Consider the following 23862-nt stretch of genomic DNA (forward strand, 5'->3'; position numbering starts at 1 on the left):
TCATGGTTGACGTCATGAAAACGTGTTCCGGAAGCAAGACTTTCTTCTAGATTTGGGTGGGCCCTAGCTATGACTGCTTTGGGATTTCGTGTGTAGTGGTGCGTTTTGTTGCATTTATTGTTGGGTCCTTCTGAAAGCGCAAAGTAATGATTGTAACTTGCCTCGACCAAATGCCATGGGATCATTGGGTGATTTGATAGGTCAAAAAAAAAAAAAAAAAATTTCTTTTTCCTTAATTTCCTGTGCGTGTCTAATTGTATGTTTTGCATTGATAAACTCGGTAAATAGATAATAGAAGTCAGTGATGATGTAACTCAATGAAATCCTTTGTCACCTGGAGATAAACCACCTGTATTATACGCTCATCACTTTTTATTAAGGTAAATGTGCACAAGTGGCCGCATTCAGTAGGCTGGCTAATATGGCCTGTATATTGTCTTTGAGGGATATATGTGGCTAATAATTATATCACCAACTCCAAGTACCTTGTCCATTTGTTTAGCTTGTTGCAAGTCCGGTGTTTGAATGACCAATTATGTGCATGATGCCTATTTAGGCTTAACACCCCTCTGCCCCGCAAAAAAACCATAAGATGTTGCAGAGACTGTTGGTATTATCTGTTGGATGGCACTAAAGATTGGGTTAGGGCACTTGTGTGAATAGCAACCATATCACTTGAACTTGTGTACTATATCCCTTCGTTTCGGATCTCTGTAGCACGCGAGATATTTTGATTGCAAGAACATAAAATAGGGGTTCCTCTCCACATGGCATTTGACTAGGTATGCAGTAATATTTCTCGATTAATTTTGAAGGAAACTATCATATGTTTTTTTTTATATTTTTTAATCATTTTATGTTAAATTATGCATGCTATCTTGAATTTTGTGTGTGTTTTTTTTCACCAATCAATGCATACAGCACAATTGTGCTGATGGAATGGGATCATGCAAGTTCAACTGTTGAACAATTTCAGGACAGGTAGGTATGTGTACCCTCTAGAATTCATGTTACCTCAATTGAACATTACAAATAGTTGCGAATGTTGTGTGTTGCTAAAGCAGTCACAGTCTAGAAATTATTCTTGTTTATGGAATTACAATTAAACATAAGAAAGAGTTCATGTTCCTTCATCTTCATCTCAGTATACATGCACCAAGTGCCACACTTACCGTACTTGATATTTCAACCCATGAATATGCGTATCATAAATTTTGCTTGCTTCCACTAAAGGCTCTCAGCAGGATGCAACACATTCGATCCGTTGCTTTTGACGCTCTTGAGGAAAGAGCCAGTCTTGGTGATTTCACGGAGGGGCTTGTTGGTGAACCTGATGATATTGTAGACCCAAGCACCTGCTATGGCCCCACAGGTTGTTGCCACTAGGTATATCCATATACCCCTGTATTGGTTCCACACAATTGCTGGCCCCAAACTTCTTGCTGGATTCATCGATGCTCCTGAAATTGGCCTGTCAACCGAAATGTCAGTACAATCTAGAGGCATACTCTCACCTTTGAAATCCAAAGATTAAAGAGTCATGACAAGGAGTTAGATAATCAGACAACTCTGGACTTCTTCTTGTGAGTAGGAGTTGATTCTATGATGACATGATAGGACTGATCTCATTATCAGTCTTCACTCGCATAAAATAGTCAAATTAGTCCGACTATCAAATTACACATTATTTTTCAAAAATTAATGGTTCAAAGTAGAGATACAATGGTATGTGCCTCACTAACAAAAAATAGTTAGATTTGTTTGAACTCTGAATATCGAACTACATGTCATTTTTCGAAGATTAATGGTTCAAGACGTCAAGTTAGGACATTCCAATGGTCCGGTCCTGTGATCGAAGTTTAGGTGGGCATTGCAATAAGATTAAAAAAAAAAAGAGAGAATTTAATACCCTGCGAGCATGACATTTAGCAGAACTGTAGACCCAACAGCAAGTCCAGCAAGTTCTCCAATCTGCACCAACAAACAAAATAAGTCAATGTCATAAATGTTTCTTGAACATTTAGGCATGTATTTATTAGTCAAGATTAATTCATATTTATTAATACTGGTTAAAGCGTTGGCAAGTAAACCATCCAATTCTCATATCCTATATATATATATATATATTAATATTAGTATTATATATTTAGGTTTGAAAATTGAATGAATCATTGAAGAGAGAAGAGTACTAACAGCTCGATTATCTGTGGCGACACCAGATATGACAAACATGAGGTAGAATGTGATTATGAACTCCAAGGCGAAAGATTGCATGTCCGACCCGTCCGGAAGTGTGCCGGCGAAATGATTCTGCCCCCCGCTAAATATTAGCCGGAGGGTTCCGCTTGCCAGAGTTGATCCAATGACTTGAGCAGATACATAGGCTGGCACCTGTGGTTGAACATTATTAGGACAACATGCAAGAAATGAACATCTAAGGAACAACCCATCTAGAATCATTGACAAACTGGTACATGAGAGAGTGGTTTAGGCGTGACATGTTTTGGCGCCTTAAATTCATTAAAATACTAAAACGACGTATTAATACATCTAGCAGGCAAGAATATATCCATTCCTATTGTCTAGTTCATCGTTACTACAAAGTAGAAGATCATTGCTCAATTATATAATTTATATTTGTTGAAATGTAAAGGACAATGACAATAGGGGACAATAGAAGTCAGTTCGCGGCAAGATCTACGCCCCATGCCATGTCATTCAATTCTGGACAATTTTAATCTGACATTACCAGTGTGGTCGCAAATTAGTCTTAAGAGTTGGTTATAATAATTGACCTATTAATATAATAATTGAATCAGATCAATTCGTGGTAAGACTTATGCCATACCATTCAACACCGGGTAGTTTTAACTTGGCACAGGGCTGGTTCGAACTTTAGGCGCCTAAGGCCTAGCCAATAGAAAGGATCCAAAATTTTAAAAAATTTTTATATTAAGTTATCTTATAATTATTTTCTAATATTGTTAAACTGTAATAAATATAAAAATTTTATATTAAGCCTCAAAGATTTATATCCTAAAATAAACTTTTTGTCTCTTCCACTGGCTTTCCGATTTTAAATTAGGCCTCAAATATTTATATCCTAAAATAACTTCTTCTTTTTTTCTCTTTTCTCTCTCCTTCCATATTCCGTTGAACTCTAATTGATATATAAATTTAATATTGACCCCCAAAGATTTACATCCTTATATAACTTTTTTTCCTTCCCTTTTTCTACTCTCATTCAGGTTTTACAATAAATCCTAACCAATATAGAAATTTAAAATTAGACCCAAAAATTTGTATCATTAAATTTTTTTTTTTTCCTCTTTCTTTCTCTCTCAAAAACATTTTTAGATAAGTTATACCAACAGTAAAATATTAAATATTTATTTAACGTTGTTGTTTGAGATAATGGCAAAAACTTTCTATATATATATATTTTTTTATGTTTTATTTTCTTCTTTTCAACCAGTCTTCTCCTCCCATTCTCATTACAAGTTTACAGTTGTTATGAACGATTTTTTATTCTATTAAAAATTTTGTAAAAGTATTGAATTTAGGTTTTCTAAATCAAGTTTAATAATTTTTTTTTTAATTATTTTTAAATTTTATTAACTTTTGATATTATAAATTTGTATGTATATATATTTGTATATTTTGTTTTTAAGTTGTGGCTAATTTTATTTATATTATTGAAAAAGTTATTTTTTTTTAATTTTTCACGTAAGGCCAAAATTAGATTGAGCTGTCCCTAACCTGACATTTACCCATGTGGTCCCAAATTAGTCTTAAGGGCTAGTTAGCTTTGGTGTTTCTTTGAAGAGATGTGATGGGATGTGATGTACCTGTTTCAATGGAAACCTTTTGCAGGTGGCGAAGGCAATGGTGACAGCGGGGTTAAAATGGGCACCGGAGATGTGGCCAACAGAGTACACCATTACCATCACAACCAGTCCCCAGACGATTGATACTCCCGAGTGTGACACCACCTTGTCCTTATCGGAATTCACCACCACCGCGGCGCAGCCGGCAAATATCAAGAAGTAAGTACCCAACAGCTCCGCTATCAACTGTATCCAACAAACAAGCGATTCACTTATGAGAACTTTGACTAGTAGATTGAATTCAATCAAATAAAAATACGGTGTTACTCCATTAATTTGCCAATAAAGTCAAGGAAAAGAAGAAATCAAAACAATTCATTCATGTTTTGATGTTTGGTTATGGAGAAAATGAAAGAAAAACTCTAACTTGTCTAAGACAAGACTAGACTATAGACCAGCTACATATTCTTATCTAATTAAGATATTTTGAATTCCTTAGGTTTATAATAAATTAGTGTGCAAATTAAGTACTACGTATATATGATTGTTGAATAATATGAAAAGCAAAGCAAAATGAAAAGAAGGATCACCTTTTGCATGAAAGATATAGTAAAAAAGCTGCTGCTGCCTCGGGAGTGTCCATCCTTTGTGGATGCTGGGGCAGGAAGGTTGTGATTGACGTGATCACCATCTTTAATATTCAAAACCACTCCATGGTTACCATTTGCTCCTGATATCTCAGCCATCACTTTTATATATCACAATATTCTAGAGAGAGGATTCTAGAGATTGGTGTTTCACCGTGGAGTGAACAAGAGTACCACAAAACTTGTGCACATCTGGATAGAGCCCGCACATAATAATATATAGAGGGGGAGAAAGAGAGACATTTGGACCAGTTCAGATATGTGAAAGCGTTTAACCCATGACCTCTCTTTATTTTCTCTTCATATCCATTTTTTTTCTTTTAGGAAATACTATTTAATTTTTTTGTTACTGTGGTAGATATCGTTGAAAAGAGAGGTTTGTGTGCTTTTAAAATCCCAAAATGTGAACAAAGAAAAGGCATTGAAGGCTGCTTCAGCAACCCACCGGAAAAACGGAAAGACATGAATGTCTTTAATAAAGTCAGTCGTAATGTTACTTCAATCCACCAATTAAGTTCACTCACTCCTAGTGAAGCTTTACCAATTACCAGTATTATTTTCAGAGGGGCCATTCGGATAGGACTCATAGCAAGTCCCATCCGATTATCCTGAGTATGAATTAAATAACAAATTCAAAATTTTACAACGATTTGAATTCGGTAACCATTAGCTTAACATTTTGTATAGTTATATAATGCACACCATCTTATATATTAGTAACTCTTCACTCCACCTATAAGATTTGAGATCCGAATAGACCGAAATTGAAATAATTAAGATATGAATTGAAACATTCATTTCGATAATCCACTAGTGATATTTATTATGATTAATCTGATACGTCGACAGACGAGCAATTAGTATAGTAGATTCCGCAAAATAAAGAATTTGAAACTTTTTTTATTCTTCTATACGTATGTGACATTGTAATTGAGATTTAATTCTCTAAGAATGAGCTGATTCCTATGAATTAAAAAAAAAAAAAAAAATGCAATGAATGGTTGTCGATGGTCATGAGAAAGAGGACAAAGTTTTGTACTTTATCCATTGCTTGCTGTACGTTTATGGAAAGCTTCTTATATACAGTAGTTTAACCCTCCCCTAATTAATAATCTTGAATGATACAATAATTACACTCATGTTATATTTGGGAGCCTGTTGAAAGAATTTGGCTCAAGATTTGTATTAAACTTTCTCTAAATTTAAATGAACGTTTATTAGCAATTGGTCTGTCATTAAAATATTATTTTTCGGATTTTTTTTTTTAAAAAAATGGAACTTATGCTCTCCTTTACGAAACAGTTCTAGAGAGGCAATATGGTATACGATGTATGGTTCTAAATTATATTCATGATGGCTGCCAAAGTTTTAAAACTTCCTCCAATTCTAGATTACATATATATTATATTATACTATATTATTATTATTTTGTGGAAAGGTAGGTAGATCAGTTCTGTTGTTCTAAAGTAGCAAGTACATAATAATGGTACCGGTCAGTTTTAATGGTCTACCATGTCAGGGCCCAGGAGGCCCGTAATACATTATGCGGCCCACGTACAATTGGGAAAAGACAAAAAAGAAAAAGAAAAAAAAGATTGTTGTTTATGTTTAAAGATGAAATATGGAGATGGTATAGATCCAAAGTCTAATATAGCTTTTATTTTTTTTGTCTTAGATTCCTCCATGCATTATGGGTATATACAGTGACATCGGAAAATGTATGGTGGGAAACCATTTGGTTCCCACATATTTAATTAGAGCAAAGCAATTTCTTATTTGACCTAGTTTATTCGTACTATTATTTATTTGTACGTCAATTTTAAAGGGGTTATGTGTCTATTCGGGTGTAGAAGAATTGGTCTAAGGTTTTCTTGTGGGATAGTTTATTCCTACTATTATGTAGATTGTACATTAATTTTAAATTTTGTTAAGTGGACCGAATTGACTCCCACATAGAGTGGTTACGGTGTCTATTCGGGTCGAGAAGAATTGGTCCAAGGCGGGGGGGGGGCTAGACCTTTAGGCGACTTAAGCGATTGCATAAGGCTCAGCCAATAAGAAGGCTTTAAATTTTTTTATTTTAACATATTATATCCTTCTTAAAATTTTTATTTCCTTCCTATTATCACTCCAGCCAATATAAAAACCCAAAATTTGTATTTCTTTATATTATAACTTTTAAAAAAAATTATTTGTTTATATTATAACCTTTGTACAAATGTTATTTCCTTCTTATTATTAAACTCTGCCTAATAGAAATGTCCCTTTTTTTTTTTAATTTCCTTATATTAAAACCTCCTTAAAATTTTTATTTGTATTGATTATTAAACCCTAACCAATAAAGGTTAATAGGGGCCAAAAGATTTCTATCTTTATTTTACCTCTTTTTTCTTTCTCTCAGCTCCCCATTCACGTTTCTTTTTTCTTCATATTTTGTAGAATTTTCTATATTCTTATTTTAACTTTTATTTTCTTTGTTTTTTTTTTTTCCTTCTTATTTCTAACATATTTTTTCTCATTTTTCATTAAGTATAAGTTATATAACTTTAAGATCAATTATTTAATAAGAAAGATTAATTGGATTAACTATATATATATATATAAGATATTAAAAGGCCACTTTTATAAATGACATAATTTTTTATTTAACCTAGTTTATTCGTACTATTATGTAGACTGTACATCAATTTTAAAGTTTTGTTAATTGGGCCAAATCGACTCCCACTTAAAGTGGTTATGGTGTCTATTCGGGTCTAGAAGAATTGGTCCAGGGTTTTCTTATGGGATAGAATTTATGATAAATGGCACAATTTTTGTGAACATTGTTCAGTTATTAATATTTCATAGAATTTTTTGTTCTCAAATTATCTGTCATATGCTATATGCCAAATTGTTTCTTTGTTTTTCCTTCTTTTACACCAGAAAACGTTCCCTAACCATTCATATCCAGTAAACCTCAAACATATATATATATATATATACTCCCTCTGTTCCAGTTTAGATGTCACTTTTTGGGAGTACGAATTTTTAAGTAAACATGTGGGACGTGCCTTCTCTCCTTAGAAAGTTACTAATTTGCCTTTCTAAGTCTCCAAAAAAGATGTAAAATATATTATTTGAAAAAGAAAAGTGACAATTATTTTGGGACAGATCAAAAAGAAAAGCATGACATTTGTTTTTGAGATAAAGAGAGTATATATTAGAGAAAAGTGCATAAAACCCCTAAACTATGGGGCTTTTGCAAGTTACCCCTGAACTACAAAAAAAAACCCCTTGAAATTTAATTTGGTTGCAATTAAATCCATCAGGTGAAATCCAAAAGACAAATATGCCCTTTAAATCCATCAGGTCAATTGTCGTTGCTGAAAAATCCAAAAGACAAATATGCCCTTAAAATAAACGATGTAGTTTCAAGTTTTCAACACTTAAAGTTCACTATAGCAGAATTTTGAGATAGGGTTCTGCCAATCGCGACCCAAGAGATAACTCAATGCTGCCATCACGCCGCGAACCGCCCCATCGCGGCTGAGTTCACTCAACCGTCCTCTCCACAGCCGTCCACTCCACCACCGGCCGCCATCATCTGAAGCCAAGCTCACAGCCATTCGCCGGCTGCCATCAAACCCAATCATGGTCAAGCTTCTTCATAACAGCCCATCATCGAAATCGCGACTTCTTTAATTGCTGATTCGTTGTCGTCCATGTTCCGAGCACTGCCGCAAGTTCACCGCCAAGACGAGAGAGCCAGAGAGGCATCATGGCAGACGAAACCACCACGACCAAGGCAACAAAAGGAGCCCAAAAATCATCATCGGTAGCATGAAGGCATACAACGTCGGCAACACAAAAGAAGATGATTTAGAGGTCCGTAAAACAAACCGCCGTCGTATAACTCACGCCTCACGCACCCACGCGCCACTGCGCGTGGGTCTAACGCTCTCTTCACGCGCGCACGCGTCACTTTCTTCTTCGCTACCTTCTGCCGCAGCTTCATTGTCGCACCTGTTCTCGGCTGCGCCTGTGTGGCCAAACCTTGGCGGCTCTTGTCCATTAATTATTCTTTCACGTTGCACATCGTCGGCCTCAACTTCATCGCCGACCGCTCCACATGTCCAAACAAAGACCGACAGATGTTCGTCTTTACGACCGGACCCAGGGGTAAATCTCCACCGCCGATGCAATCTCTACTCACTGAACATAAGAAATGGGTTTGATGAAGCTCTGCACTTGGAGTACGCTGAAACTGCTGGGTCGCCATGAACTTCACTGCTGGTTCTTTGCGTTTAGGTTTGGCGATGGTTAAGAATTTTGTAAATTTAATTAACACCACCGCCGCCAGAATTTCACGTCGATTTCTGCGTCCCTACATTGACACCAATAATGACGGTGTGCTTCCGTCTACGAAAGTCTTAAAATTTCAATTCCAATTTTGATTTTTTTTAGTTCCACAACAAACACAAATAAAGTTCTACATTGAACATGAAATTTTTTTTTTTTTTTCTTTCCACCATATATATCTGTGTGTGTATATATATACATAAGGGCGTGTTTGGGGTGTTTAAAGGGGTGTTTAGGTTTAATTGTTACAATAATAAGGAGCTTGAGTGTTTTTTCAATCTCATGAGGGTATTATGGTCATTAAAATTATAGTGTATATGACGTCGTCACTTTAATGGTAAGATTCGACCAGAATAGTGATAGATCTGACTAGAACAGTGATGGATTGAGTGATTTGCAACAAATTTGTATTGTTCAGTAGATTTTTTGTAATTTTGATAATTTAAAGGGTTAGTTATAAGTTTTCCAATAGTATAGGAAATTTTTATTTTCTTTTTTGCACTTTTCTCTATATATATTATGATAAACTTGGAGCGGAAAGTACAAATTTTGACTCACCAATAGGCATAAAAGTTAAAAATGGTAGTGTTTAGAAGAATGGAATTAGTTAAATGATGAAACCCAACCAACAAACTAAACTAAACATTACATTACATTCAGCGCACATGCGGATGCACTACATAAATTCAACTGGCGTGCGATATCCGACCCCCCACCACTAACAGTGTCATTATGTCATCAACCAATGCATGCTTAATTTATTGTGGTTTTTTTTTTTTTTTTTTTTTTTTTTTTGAATGGATGCTTAATTTATTATTCGTTTCTTCAAATTGTTTTAAAATAACTCTTTTCACAATCTATCTCCTCTAATCCAGTTATATATATATATATAAACATGACTGGATTAGTCTTTTAACCGACAACAGGCTTGTTCGCACCAAAAATAAAAATTAAGAATTTTTAAGAACATATAGGGAACATATTAATAGGGAGTTTAGACACTATATATATATATAAATAAAAATAAAAATAAAAATAAAAGTAAAAGTAAAAGGAAAACTTCGATGTAGTCTCCCATGATTCATGTGGTACTTTTGGGTTGTTGCTTTCATGCAAGTGGTAGGCAACGACTCTCGTGGACAGACTTTTCCTTCTTTGTTTTTTTTTTTGTCCATCACGAAGAAAATGTGTGTTTGTGGTGATTGATTACTAAATAATGTGGACGTTGACTCTAACAACTGCTTTGTGCTGCGTTTATTCATTTGCCGTTTTTTTATTTTTTAAACTAGCTTTAGTTTTTTTGGATTTGTCCTCCACATTTCAACTCAATACTTTTTGTTGTTGCATGTGATTCTGATTACCGCAATCACGTCCATTAATTAAACTCAAAAGGATTAAAATATATGTGATTAATTACCACAAATAACGTGCATTAATTAAACAAATCTTAATAGGCTAAATAAATACATATATACAAAGATTTTACAACTATAGTTAAAATAATAATAAAAAAATCTATCAAGAGTTTAATCATATATTCTCTACTTTTCAATTCAAACATCAAATGTTGAAGTCCCAAAAAAAACGTTGTGAGCGTGTGCATGCGTATATACAATTAAAAGTGATAATCTTCCATGTGTTATAACTTTTAAATTAAAAAAAAAAATGAAAAAACATTTGTTATATTTGAAAGGATTCTTACATTTTTCATTTACTGAAAAACAAAAAGAAGAAGAGAGAAATTATATATTATTGTAAACATATAGAGAGAATGAGCTTTGACATTGTATCGGAAAAATTCCAACAATCATTAAACTGGACGGAGCCCGCATGGGCCCATTAAAATTTTTATACGGAGCCCACATGGACCCATTAAAATTTTTATATAGAGATCGCATTGACCCATTAAATTTTTTTTATGGAGTCCGCGCGGGCCCATTTTGTTTATTCAGCGTCCATTCAAGTTTTAATCATATACCTCAAAATAATTATCCAGTTAACTTTTGGAAAAAAAAATTAGTGCCTCTGATCCAGGACATCTGATCTCTCTTGCTAACATTTAATACTATAAGGGTTAATTTGAAATAAAAGAAAGTGGAATGGAATGAGTTTTTTTTCCATTCTCGTATTTGGTATCAATTTTAAAGTTGAAATCTTCGTTTCCCACTATTCTTGGAGAATAATCATTCTATCAAAATCATTACACCTTCGAACAAAAGGAATGACCATTCCATTCCATTCTCATTCTATTCCCACCTCCATTCTCATTTAATTTTAATTCATTCCACCACACCAAACTAGTCCTAAAAGTATCTCCAATAATCTATTAAAATATGATATCATTTTGTGTAAAATATAGACGGTCATGTATGATGTGTAATTTTTTTTTTTTATCTCCAGCAATCTATTAAAATAGACTACCACGTCACCAATGTGTAAAATTATTGTGTATTTTACTCAATCTTTTTACACATCCACATCAGCATATTTCCTTTCTCCTCCCTCTTTCTCATTCCTTTAGAATCAACCATATATTAAGTAAGTTAGTAAAAATTATGTGAGATCCTGACATGACACATGATTGGTTGTTATTAGAGTATATATTTTTATACAAAAGATATAAAACTATAACTGGAGTTAAAAATTAATAATTTAAAATTTTTGTGTAAATTTATCATGACATATCAAATTTACACAATATATATATATATATATATATATATAACGGTGGGTGATACCATGAGATTTTTATCAACAAAAGCATTGTAAAATGAACTGCTACAATAAAAAAGTAAAAGCACTCCCTGTAGATTCCTTATGGGGGAGAAAACAAGGGAGCCGATTAATGTAATTTGAGATCTAAGACGAAAATTTATCCCTAGGAATCGTATCAATAATTCTTGTTTAAAAACTATTCTTTTTACCTTTTGAGATGTACAATATCTAATTAATTTTTTAATTGAAGCTTTTCTAATAGTATTGAGTATAATTTTTTTTTTAAAAAAAGCTTTTTATATCCAAACTCACAATTTTAATAAACATATTGACAAGAAAAATCTCAACACGATAAAACCTTTACATTGAAATTCATACAAAGATTTGTGAGAGGTAAATTTCTAATAGTATGCATTACAAATTTACAATACCCAACAAGAAAAAAAAAAAAACCTCCTCTTTTTTCTTTCTTCCCAATTTGTGGCCTACAAGAAGGCCACAAATTGCATATCATTTGAGCAAGGAATACCATTCAGAAATTTAGAATTGAGAAAAAAAATAATAATAATAAGTCCAATTTTAAACTAAATTTTCTCGGATTCCGATTTTAATACGTTCTTTCAAAAACAACAATCATTTATCTTCTGCACAGCTTAAGAGGGGTTAGTACTGAATAGACTCTAATTTCACCCTCTTTGCAAAATGATTCAAAGTTAAATATTAACTAACTAAAAATAGAAGAGCCAAGCCAAATTGTTTTGAGTTGAGCCAACTGTGTCCTTCAACACCAGCCATTGTTTATGTTTTCACCCTTTTTCTATTCTATTTTTTATGAAAAAGCCACGTAACAAAGTAATGACACACCTAAGATTAAGAACGTAGTTAGCAACTTTCTAAGTTCGGCTACGAACCGACCGTTATTGCCAAACCAAATTTCAAAACTTCCAACTCAGGACAGCCTGTGCAAACCTCTCTCCACCCTCATTCTCTGAAACCGCTTTAACCACCCCCTAAACCTCTCTCCCCCCATTTTTGTGTTGAGCAAAAGAAACTAGAATGGTGTCCAAGATCATCAAGAAAAAGACCATCAAAGACCCGCGAAGCCGCTGTTGCGGCCGCAGAAGAAAAAATTCTTCAATCAAGAGGGTCACCTCCACCGCCTCCTCCATTGTCCTCACATCTATCAAGAAATCTATCCGTGCCTGCCGCCGCCTCATCAAGATCTTCTCAAAACTCGCCCGCTTTGGCACGTCAAAAAATCCTCAAAAACAAGGTTACCAATATCTGAAGAAAGCCCCTGAAGATGATACAACACATTCATGCCAGTTATTTGACAATGGCCTCCTGCCAACAATGTGGCCGGAAAAGAAGACAGTTATACTTGATCTCGACGAGACTCTGGTTCATTCCAAGTCTGACCCTGCACCGGAGAAGTACGATTTTGTGGTCAGACCTGTGATCAATGGAAGAAAAATGAATTTCTATGTGTTGAAACGTCCCTTTGTCAAGGAATTACTTGAAGCACTAAGCAGAAAATTCGAAATTGTTGTGTTCACAGCTGGAATTGAGGAATATGCATCGCTGGTGCTGAGAAGGATAGACCAGAAGGGTGTGATTTCGCACCGGCTTTATCGTAATTCGTGCACAGAAGTGGATGGGAAGTTTGTGAAGGACTTGTCTCAGTTGGGGAGGAATTTGAAGAGTGTGGTGATAGTTGATGACAATCCAAATTCCTATGGTTTCCAGCCACAAAATGGAATTCCAATACGCCCATTTACAGATGATACCGGGGATGTGGAGCTAAGGAGGCTGATTGACTTTTTTGAGGGCTCTCATTGCTTTGAAGATATGAGGGATGCTGTTAAGCATTATCTTGCTGAGGAAAACAAGAAGTTAGATTCCTGTTTCTTTTTCCCCCAATTTTCATGAAAAATACTGGGTCAATCAAACCAGGTTCGATCTCAAATGAGAAAGGACAAAAAAAAAAAAAAAAAAGGAAATATCATATGTAACTTGTTCATTTTTGTTTTTGCTCTGTCCTCTATATGTTGCTGTGGTTCTACAACAATTTTTCACATTGCCCAAATTTGAGCGTGGGTGCAAGTTGACAGTGTTTTGGAATGTTTTAGCAAGTGAGATATGTTAAGATTTTTCTCGGGAAAAAGTAGAAGAAAAGCAAGGGATCATTTTGCGGAACCAAGGAGAAACCACAGTATGCAGGTATGCAACCAGTAGTATGGATTTTTAGGTTATGATGTAATGAGAATAGCCCACGTCATTTTTGCTGATGAATATTATGTACTTTTCTCACTAGTACAAAACCCTATAACAAACTTCATGTATTTTTCCTCTATTTTTCCAAACTATTCCCTAACAATCTTTTAAGCTCATGTTTTCTTGCACCTTATGGGAAATTCCATCTAAGAATACATTAACAATTTAATTATATGTTATCCATCATGTATTATCCTACATATTTTCAGTAGCGCCTTTATTCTTTTTCCGATCATAATGTATTGCCAAAGAACACTTCCCCAATAATTGCGGTTAATTCATCTTACCTCTTAATCAAGCACTCTGATGTTCCCTGCACGAAAGTTAAACCACACCAGCCAAGTCTTTCTACTTGTGCCTTCTATCATGACCTTTGACTGTGTGTAAATGCACTCAATTTAAGTTAAAATTTTCCCCAAGTTACTCGTACATTTCATGATTATAGGGTAACATCTTAACCACTCATGATTCTATACATTAAGCAAGCTTACCAATTTTTTTTTTTCATTAACTTTAATAGGTAGACTTCTACAAGCACCTGCTTCACATAAATGAAACCCAGGCTAATTTCTAACAATGATCAAATTCACAGATTTGAGAATACATTTGATTCAAGTTTAAAGGGTGTGATCCTTGAGCATGAATTTATATACTGGAGATAAGAATCATAGATTAAAAAGAAAGGGGTGAAGGATTTTGTTTTCCTTGTCATTTATATCACTTAACTAAAGATGCATCAAATAACACATGTACCCATAGCTGCTCAAGTCAATCATTTTGGAAGGATACTGGATGTGAAGAACCAATATAATCACAAAGAAAACACCTAAACATTGGGATTCAAAATCTTCACATGGTCCTTCCACACATTACCTTTGTAAATCACTCTAGTAACTTACAGACTTACAGCCCATCCAAATGCACCAATCAAAGGAACACAATAAACAAGTAAGGTTTTCTTTTGGGTGATAAAGTGAGAGGCAGCAGGGAGAATTTACAATAACCCTTGGTTGGTTTATGGAAAGACCATCATTGCAATAAACTTGGACTGAATTTCTTATCAATGACATATTGTTATGTTCAAGGCTCAAGCACAGGAAAATTTTGCATCAAAACGGCACCTTTGTGCTGGAACCTTCTGCAAGTTAGTTTTCCTATACACTGGCCTTTGCCTTCATTTAAATAGGAAATAACTCCCAACTCCTGAAAGCATTAATATTGAGTTATCATTGACAACCTCTGACTACAGGCCTCTGCTATTTATTTTCCATTTACCATGCTCCATTGAAGTTCCTTACCCAAAAATAAATATATAAATAAATGCTCCACTGAAGTTGAAACACAACTACAATCTAGCCTTTCGTCAATTTCCAGGTTGAGAAGATGTTGCTCCTTCTGAATCTCTCACTTCACCAGATCTCGATGAAACTGTAACCAGCTTTGAGACACTACAGAGCATCTGATATCGATTAGAAGTTGCCAGAAACAGAACTGTTTCTTCCTACATAGTAATAAAAGGCCACTGTTTCTTACTGAAGCTCTATATATTAATGGTGTTGATAAAGCCAGAAAGGTCACTGTTTGCCCCATATAACAATAGCTTTAACAACCTGAAAAAAAATAACCTAAAGTATCGTAAATAACTGTATGGGACTAAACCATACCTAACAGCACAAGAGACAAGAGTGATAAATTGCCAATATATCTCCCCAGGAGCTTCACTCTGGTTCAGAAAAGATTGCTAAACATCTCCATAAGAAACAAATTTAACTCAGAACTAGAGTTTCCAATTACTCCAACTAAGATGGTCTTTACATAAGATATTTAAAATTTGCGACCTGATAACTATCAAAGATGTTGGTCATTTCAGTCCTCTCATGAAATCAGAAAATTGGGCATTGTGGGCAGCATTCCTTTTCTCAATGGAAAAAACGTGTAAATTCATTCCACCATCTTTTGCTATTGGGCTTATCCATTTAATCAACTATACCTGCTGCCAGAGTGATCCATCAACTCTGCAATTCACTTGACATGACATCCCTCTGCTTTCTCCATGAGTTCAAACCATAAAATCGGGAAACTGAAAGACTTTTTCTCAACACTCCAGGCAAGTTACTTCTAATGCTTCCAAAATTCCATTAATTGGGCTTCCATCACATAAATGCTCCAGATCAGTTAATTTTACTTCTTTTATGAACTGGGTTTTTCCATGCACATATACACAACTGAAAACCACCATTCTGTATCTATATATTAAAATTCGTATGAAAATGAAAGGGATCATATAATGGTAGTCCATCTGTTTCCTGTCTACCACCTTTTACCGCCATCCCGAATCCTTTACTATATCCTTCATGTCAAAGAATAGCATATCTATAAAGTGATGTGAAGCAAGACTTATCTATAGATGAGACTAGCAGTGCTTGCCACTTCTACAGCTCTTCAGAGAGGAGAAAATCTCTGTAAGAGAGCAGTAATTATTAGTTTGTCATTTTACAAGCATGGCACCCATTCATTGAATACTTTCCTAAATTAACTTAAATATAAGCACTAAGACCTCACCTGAATAAATGAAATGTTAGATTGCCTAGAATCCTAAACCCCAGTACTGCAAATCCCTGGAATCAACTAAAAATTTAAAGCTTAACAATAAACCCCAGAACCCCATTTTATTGACACCTTAAACCCAAGTCTAGATCGTGATAGTTGGTCCGGAAAACTGGATGGAAGGGAAGGGGAAGAGAACGGAAGCATCCTTAGCAAAGGGAAGGCACCCTTCTCTCCTTTTGTTTGATTGAGAAGGGAAGTAACGACGGAACACATTCCATTATTTTCTAGGAGAGAAGAAAGAGAATGTTTTGAATATCATTTTGCTACAATATCCTTAATTATATAAACTGGTGTTAATAAATAATGATAATAAAGTATCTTCAATTTTTGTCTAACAAATATAATTTTTTTTTCTCACTCCTCATCCATCCAATTTCAGATAGAAACAAATTTGATGACAGGGAGAGATCCTTCCATCCTTGACCTCTCCCTCTTCCCTATGTCAAATAATGGAAGCATAACCCATCCTTCATATCTTCTCACCTATCCCCATCTTTCCCTCTTACCAAACATAGCATGGATACCAAGAAAAAACTGCATAGCCAAAGCCAAAATCCAAAATCCCACAACCAGTTGACTAAAGTCAATTATGAAAACCCGAAAACGTGAAGCTCTTTAATTCTCAAAACCGCATAAGCTGAAGCCTAAACTTGCATTAATGTAGATCCTTCCCCAACATAAAGTGCACTTTCAACTATGTACCTCATTAAACAAGCTAATGGTAGGTAGGTCAGTCATTGGCAGCTTAAAATTTTTATTCCTAAAATATGTCCACATGATCCACAAATTTTATTTTTCCCTATTTTATAGCACCAAGCAGTGTTAGAAGTAATCTAATAGTTGCCTAAGAATACTCTCCAGCTTCTCCCCAAATGCAAGCTAACTCATCATTTTCTATGTAACAATAATGTCTCAGATAATCTGTAAGAAATCTCAGAATATATCTACAACAATGGAAGCAATATTCTTTAAATTCCAAAACAATTCAAATGAAATAAATCTATGCATATATCAAGAAATTGCGTGAAAACTTGGGGAAAGTAAACATTTCTTTCTTTCCCCTGAAATTCATCGGATCCATGTTCAACAAAGCACATATATCACATAACTGACTCGGTACACAACTTTCAGATCACCCAGTTAACAAATCAGCGAAACACAACACCAATATATCCAAGTATGGTGATTCAAATGAAACCAGAGAGTAAGAGAAGCTAATCGCAAGAGAAGACCTGAGTGGGTAATCGCGAGGCCTCGGACTTGGGGAAGCACATGTCATCGAGAACCTCGCTCCGGCACCATCGGCATTTGGAGTTCTGATAGCACTGAGACTTGATTACCATTTCGCTGCAGTTTCGGATGCGACTGTTCCTCAAGAGACTGCGATCCGAACCACCACTCATTGAGCTCGCTCGACGATTGTCGGCGACAATGGCGTCGGATGACTCGCAGAAGATTGTGAGGAGGAGGATGACAACAACAGTAATCAAAACCGAAACCCTAAAAATAGCAGTTGCCATTGATAGAGACGGAGGAGGAAAGATGAGAAAACTGAACTGAGGGGTTGGTAGATTATAGATGTAGCTATTTTGTGAAAAAAAATAAATAAATAATAAAAAATAGAGAAAAAAATTTAAATGGCCCATGCAGGTCTCGAACCTGCGACCTTCGCGTTATTAGCACGACGCTCTAACCAACTGAGCTAATGGGCCACTTTATTCGTCACTTTTTCAATTCCGATTTCGTATGGCATATGTGTCCCAATGAGCTATTAAAAAAAGTAATTGAAATTGAAACTAAGAACCTGACCTGTCAAAATCAAAATATAGCAAGTGAATGAAAATAAGTCAATAAGCAATTCTAATGGGCTGCTAAATGGATTGTTAATTTTAAAATATAACAGGTAGGTTTAAAATAGACTCTCCAATGACATGTCAAATGGGCTACCAAAATATAACTTTGTCAAATCTTATGTCAAATATAGCACAAACTATAGCAGCTGACACATCTGCTGTGCAAAACCCACTTCCCCATTTACTTTCCAATTTCTATTTTCATCTCTCTCTATATATAACCTTAAATTCTATATATATACACGCACATATATATATATATAGTTGTTCATCGCTTTTACTCTGTATCCACAATTAAGATTTAGAAAGATTTGCTATAAAAGTATTTTGTTTTTTGGTTTAGAGTTATTAATAATATAATCAAATATATAATTTATATTTTATTTATTTTTAATGAGGCAAATAAGCAAAATAAAATACAAACACTCACCAAAAAAAAAAAAAATGGGAGTTGAAAATTGATAATTGGGAATGGTAGTTGAAAAATAATGGTTGTTGTGTAAAAAAAAATATTATTTTAAATAAAATGTACCATTAGAGTAGAATTGCTAAAATATAACATTTTAACACTGTACCTCCTCTCAAAATATAGATTTGGCATTCAAAAATGATATTTTGCATTGGAGATAGTCTAATAGCCTTTCAAATGACTTCTCATATTTTGAGATTGTCAAAAGTATTGCCAAATATAGCAGCTTTCAAATGGCCTCTCAAACTCAAAATATAGCAAGTGGATGAAAATAAGCCACTCCAATGAACTCTCAAAAGACCTCTCACATTTTGAGAATGTCAAAAGTTATTAAAATGAAAATAAGGCACTCTAATGAGCTCTCAAAACATGAAATGGTTGTTGTGTCAAAAAATTACATTTTGGATGAAATACACCATTGGAGTATAATTGTAAAAATATAGCATTTTGACACTGTAGCTCCTCTTAAAATATAGATTTAGCATGAAAATATAGCATTTTGCATTGGAGATAAGGTGACTTGCAGCTAGCCCTGCAGGAGTTTAGTGCATTAGTAATAATGCAGATACGGTAATATAAAAAGAATAATAATAAGACATGAGTATGGTAGGTCAAAAAATAATAATATAAATTATATTATTATATATAAAGAATATTTTTTTACCATTTTATTGTATTAGTATATAATCATGAATAAAAAATCACTAATTTGGAACCTAAAATTAGTTTTTCGGTGTATTTTATTTCATAAATTTTATATTATTATTTTAATTAACTCATAATATATTTGAAATTGCAATGAATTTCATTATTTCTTCTCAAAAAGATAACAATATTAATTACAAAACCATCTAACTTATTTCAAAAGTTTCAAAAAGTACTGTTCATTTCACATCTGAAAATAAAATATTCAATTTTCAGAATATTATAAAACCATATTCATGTATTTGACAAGTGTTCGTATTACAATAGCGCTTTAAAAGAAATAATCCTTTTCTTTTTTCTTTTCTTTTTTTTTTTTCTTTTGGCAAAGATAAACAAAACACAACCCAAACAAACTACAACAAAGAACACCCAAAATCCGCCACCGCAAGAAGCACAACAAAAGGAGGAAGAGACGACAACACTTGATCCACCCAAAGCCCAGGCGGTGAAAGAGAAGCCAAAGCATGAGCCACCCTATTACCCTGACGACGCACATGAGTCAAAGAGGCAGACAAAAATTGCCGAAGATCCATAGTAATATCAAAGGCAAATAGGAGCAATTTCTGATGGACAAGTCTCCTCGCTCAACACTCCATCCACAACAACTTTAGCATCCGATTCAAACCATAATCGAGAAAAACCTAGCTCCAAAACAGAAAAAATAACACGCTGACACACTAGTCCTTTTAATCAACCAAAATATTAGCAATAGTAGTCTTTTCATAGTAGTAACAATATCTAAAACTTAGTGCCAAAAGAAGTATCAGCTAATCCTGTTTATGTGTGCATATTATATGGAGTATTATATAACGCTATTACAAACTAAGATCCGCTGTAAACGGGTCGTGCTATACTCATGCTATAGTAAAAAAAAAAAGAATTTTTTTCAAATTGTAACTTTAGAGTCCAACGGAAAAAGGAACGACGTTAAAAAAAATAAAATAGAAAGAAAAAAAATAAAAAATAAAAGGAAAATAAAAGATCCTCTTTTGCTTTAGCACCTCCCTACCAAAAAAAAAATGAAAAATGAAAAAAAGAAAAACAAAATATCCTCTTCTGCTTCAGCGCCTCCCTCCCTCGTCACCGTCCCGTACGCCATCTCCCTCTCTCATCATAGTGCACCTCAAAATAACATAATTGTACTAGGTTGTTCAGGCATCATCTAAAAAATAAAAAAAAGGTTTTGTTTTTTTTTTTAATTATTATTATTATTTTTATTGTGTTTCTCAACACCTTTAATATTTTTCTCAACTTATTTAATTTTCTTCTCGATACTTTTTAATCTTTTTTATCAACACATTTTAATCTTATTCTTAACACTTTTTAATTTTTTTTTCAACACCTTAAATCTTGTTCTCAACAATTTTTAATCTTTTTCTTGACACATTAAATGTTGTTATCAATACATTTAATCTTGTTCTCGACACTTTTTAATCTTGTTTTTAAAAGTGGTGAGATAAAGATTAAAAGGTATTGAGGTAATGATTAAAAGATATTCGAGTTAGAAATTAAAGGTGTTGAAAACAAGATTAAATGGTGTTGAGAACAAGATTAAAAAGTGTTGAAAACAAGATTAAAGGTATTGATAACAAGATTAAAAGATATTGAGAACAAGATTAAATGTATTGATAACAACATTAAATGTGTTGAGAAAAAAGATTAAAAATTGTTGAGGACAAAATTTAAGGTGTTGAGAAAAATATTAAAAAGTGTTGAGAAAAAGATTAAAAGTGTTGAGAACAAGATTAAAAGGTGCTGATAAAAAGATTAAAAAGTGATGAGAACAAGATTAAAGAGATTGAGAATAAGATTAAAGGTGTTGAAAAAAAAAAAAAAAATTTTGATTACAAGATTAAAGGTGTCGAGAAAAAAGATTAAAAAATGTTGAGAATAAGATTTTAGGTGTTTAAAAAAAAAAATTATTATTAAAGGTGTTGATAAAAAGATTAAAAAGTGTTGAAAACAAGATTTAAGATGTTAATAAAAAAAAAAAATTAAAAAGTATTGAGATGATTTAAGGTGTTGAGAAAAAGATTAAAAAGTATTGAGAACAAGATTTAAGGTATTGAGAAAAATATTATTATTATTTCATGTTGTAATCAAGATAATATTAGGTTTGTTAATAAAAAAGAAGAAAGAAATCACTATTAGAATCACCCTTTTTGTGTGCCTGAAGAGTTGTACATTTTTTAATAATTGCCTTGTATTATGAAGCTTTGCATCATATATAATTTTCAATTAGTCTTTCTATAAAAGGTGTTAAGAACAAGATTAAATGTATTGAGGTAAAGATTAAAAGTGTTCAGATAAAGATTAAAATGTATTTAGGTAATAATTATAAGGTGTTGAGTTACAAATTAAAGGTGTTGAAAATAAGACTAAATGGTGTTAGGAACAAGATTAAGGTGTTGGAGAAAAGAAAAAAAAAAAAGAAGAAGAAGATTAAAAAATGTTGAAAGGTACTGAGGTAAAAATTAAAAGGTATTGAGGTAAAGATTAAAAATGTTAAGATAAAGATTAAAAGGTATTGAGGTAATGATTAAAATGTGTTGAGTTAAAGATTAAAGGTGTTGAAAACAAGATTAAATGGTATTGAAAATAAAATTAAAATGTGTTGAAAACAAGATTAAATGTGTTGAGAAAAAGATTAAAAATTGTTGAGGACAAGATTAAAAGTGTTGAAAATAAGATTAAAAGGTGTTGATAAAAAAGTTAAAAAGTGTTGAGAACAAAATTAAATAAGTTGAGAAAAATATTAAAGGTGTTGAAAAAAAAAAAAAAAATTTGTTGAGAACAAGATTAAAGAGGTTGAGAATAAGATTAAAAGTGTTAAAAAAATAAAAAATAAATTTATTGAGAACAAGATTAAAGAGGTTGAGAATAAGATTAAAGGTGTTAAAAAATAAAAAATAAAATAAAATTTGATAACAAGATTGAAGGTGTTGAGTAAAAAGATTAAAAAGTGTTGAGAACAAAATTAAAGATGTTGAGAAAAAAGATTAAAAAGTGTTATCTTTAAAGGTGAATAAGATTAAAATGTGTTAAAAAAAAAAAAATGTGTTGAAGGAGTTGAGAAAAAAATTAAAGGTGTTGATATATAACAAGATTAAATGATGTTGAAAATAAGATTAAATGGTGTTGAGAATCAGATTAAATGTATTGAGTTAAAGATTAAAAGTGTTGAGATAAAGATTAAAAGGTATTGAGCTAATGATTAAAAGGTGTTGAGTTACAGATTAAATTTGTTGAAAACAAGATTAAATAGTGTTGAGAACAAGATTAAAAGTATTGAGAAAAAAAGATTAAAAAATGTTGAAAACAAGATCAAAGATGTTGAGAACAAGATTAAAGGTGTTGAGAATAAAATGAAAAAAATATTGAGAACAAAATTAAAGAAATTGATATTAAGATTAAAGGTGTTGAGAAAAAATGAAAAATGGTGTTGATAATAAGGTTGAAGGTATTGAAAAAAAAGATTAAAAAATGTTGAGAACAAAATTAAAGGTGTTGAGAAAAAAGATTAAAAAGTGTTGGAAGGTATTGAGGTAAAGATTAAAAGGTATTGAGGCAAAGATTAAAAATGTTGAGATAAATATTAAAATGTATTAAGGTATTGATTAAAAGGTGTTTAGTTAGAGATTAAAGATGGTGAAAACAAGATTTAATGGTGTTGAGAACAAGGTTAAAGAGGTTTAGAATAAGATTAAAGGTGTTGAGAAAAAATATTAAAAAGTGTTGAGAACAAGATTAAAGTTGTTGAGAAAAAAGATTAAAAAGTGTTGAAAAGTAGTGAGGTAAAAATTAAAAGATATTGAGGTAAAGATTAAAAGTGTTGAGATAAAGATGAAAAGATATTGAGGTAATGATTAAAAGGTGTTGAGTTAGAGATTAAAAGTGTTGAAAATAAAATTAAATGGTGTTGAAAATAAAATTAAATGGTGTTGAGAACAAGATTAAAAGATTAGAGGTGTTGATAACACGATTAAAATATGTTGTGAATAAGATTAAAAAGTGTTAAGAACAAGATTAAATGTATTGATAACAACATTAAATGTGTTGAGAAAAAATATTAAAAATTGTTGAGGACAAGATTTAAGGTGTTGAAAAAAGATTAAAAAATATTGAGAATAAGATTAAAAGGTGTTGATAAGAAGATTAAAAAATGTTGAGAACAAAATTAAATAAGTTGAGAAAAATATTAAAGGTGTTGAAAAAAAAAAAAGTGTTAAAAGAATTTTTTTTATTTTTTTTCTTTCTATTTTATTTTTTAGGTGATGCCTGAACAACCTAATACAATTATGTTATTTTGGAGTTACATAGTGACGAGAAAGGGAGATGGCGGGACGGTGACGAGGGGGGTGGCGGCGCTGAAGCAAAAGAAGATATTTTGTTTTGTTTTTTTTTTTTTTTTAATTTTTTTTTTT

General features: G+C 32.8%; 2 protein-coding genes and 1 non-coding gene across 3 annotated transcripts; 1 reads left to right on the forward strand and 2 right to left on the reverse strand.

Moving 5' to 3' along the window:
• Positions 1-970: 970 nt before the first annotated feature.
• On the reverse strand, positions 971-4800 carry LOC132314690 (aquaporin NIP1-1-like). The gene is made up of 5 exons (XM_059813522.1): positions 4418-4800; positions 3849-4073; positions 2194-2391; positions 1910-1971; positions 971-1471 (listed from the first exon to the last, which is right to left on the reverse strand). Exons 1-5 carry the CDS (start codon positions 4571-4573, stop codon positions 1228-1230), a joined length of 885 nt encoding a protein of 294 aa, XP_059669505.1. The 5' UTR covers positions 4574-4800; the 3' UTR covers positions 971-1227.
• Positions 4801-12583: 7783 nt separating this feature from the next.
• LOC132281019 (uncharacterized) lies at positions 12584-13791 on the forward strand. The gene has a single exon (XM_059782763.1). It carries the CDS (start codon positions 12584-12586, stop codon positions 13454-13456), a length of 873 nt encoding a protein of 290 aa, XP_059638746.1. The 3' UTR covers positions 13457-13791.
• A 4258-nt stretch (positions 13792-18049) lies between these two features.
• TRNAI-AAU (transfer RNA isoleucine (anticodon AAU)) lies at positions 18050-18123 on the reverse strand. The gene has a single exon. It is a non-coding gene; the product is annotated as a tRNA-Ile (tRNA).
• Between the last annotated feature and the right edge of the window lie 5739 nt (positions 18124-23862).

Source organism: Cornus florida, unplaced genomic scaffold (genome assembly GCF_030987335.1).
Source record: "Cornus florida cultivar Cherokee Brave unplaced genomic scaffold, ASM3098733v1 CherokeeBrave_3.0.0_Hap2_Chr01, whole genome shotgun sequence".
In the NCBI taxonomy this organism is placed as follows: domain Eukaryota; kingdom Viridiplantae; phylum Streptophyta; class Magnoliopsida; order Cornales; family Cornaceae; genus Cornus; species Cornus florida.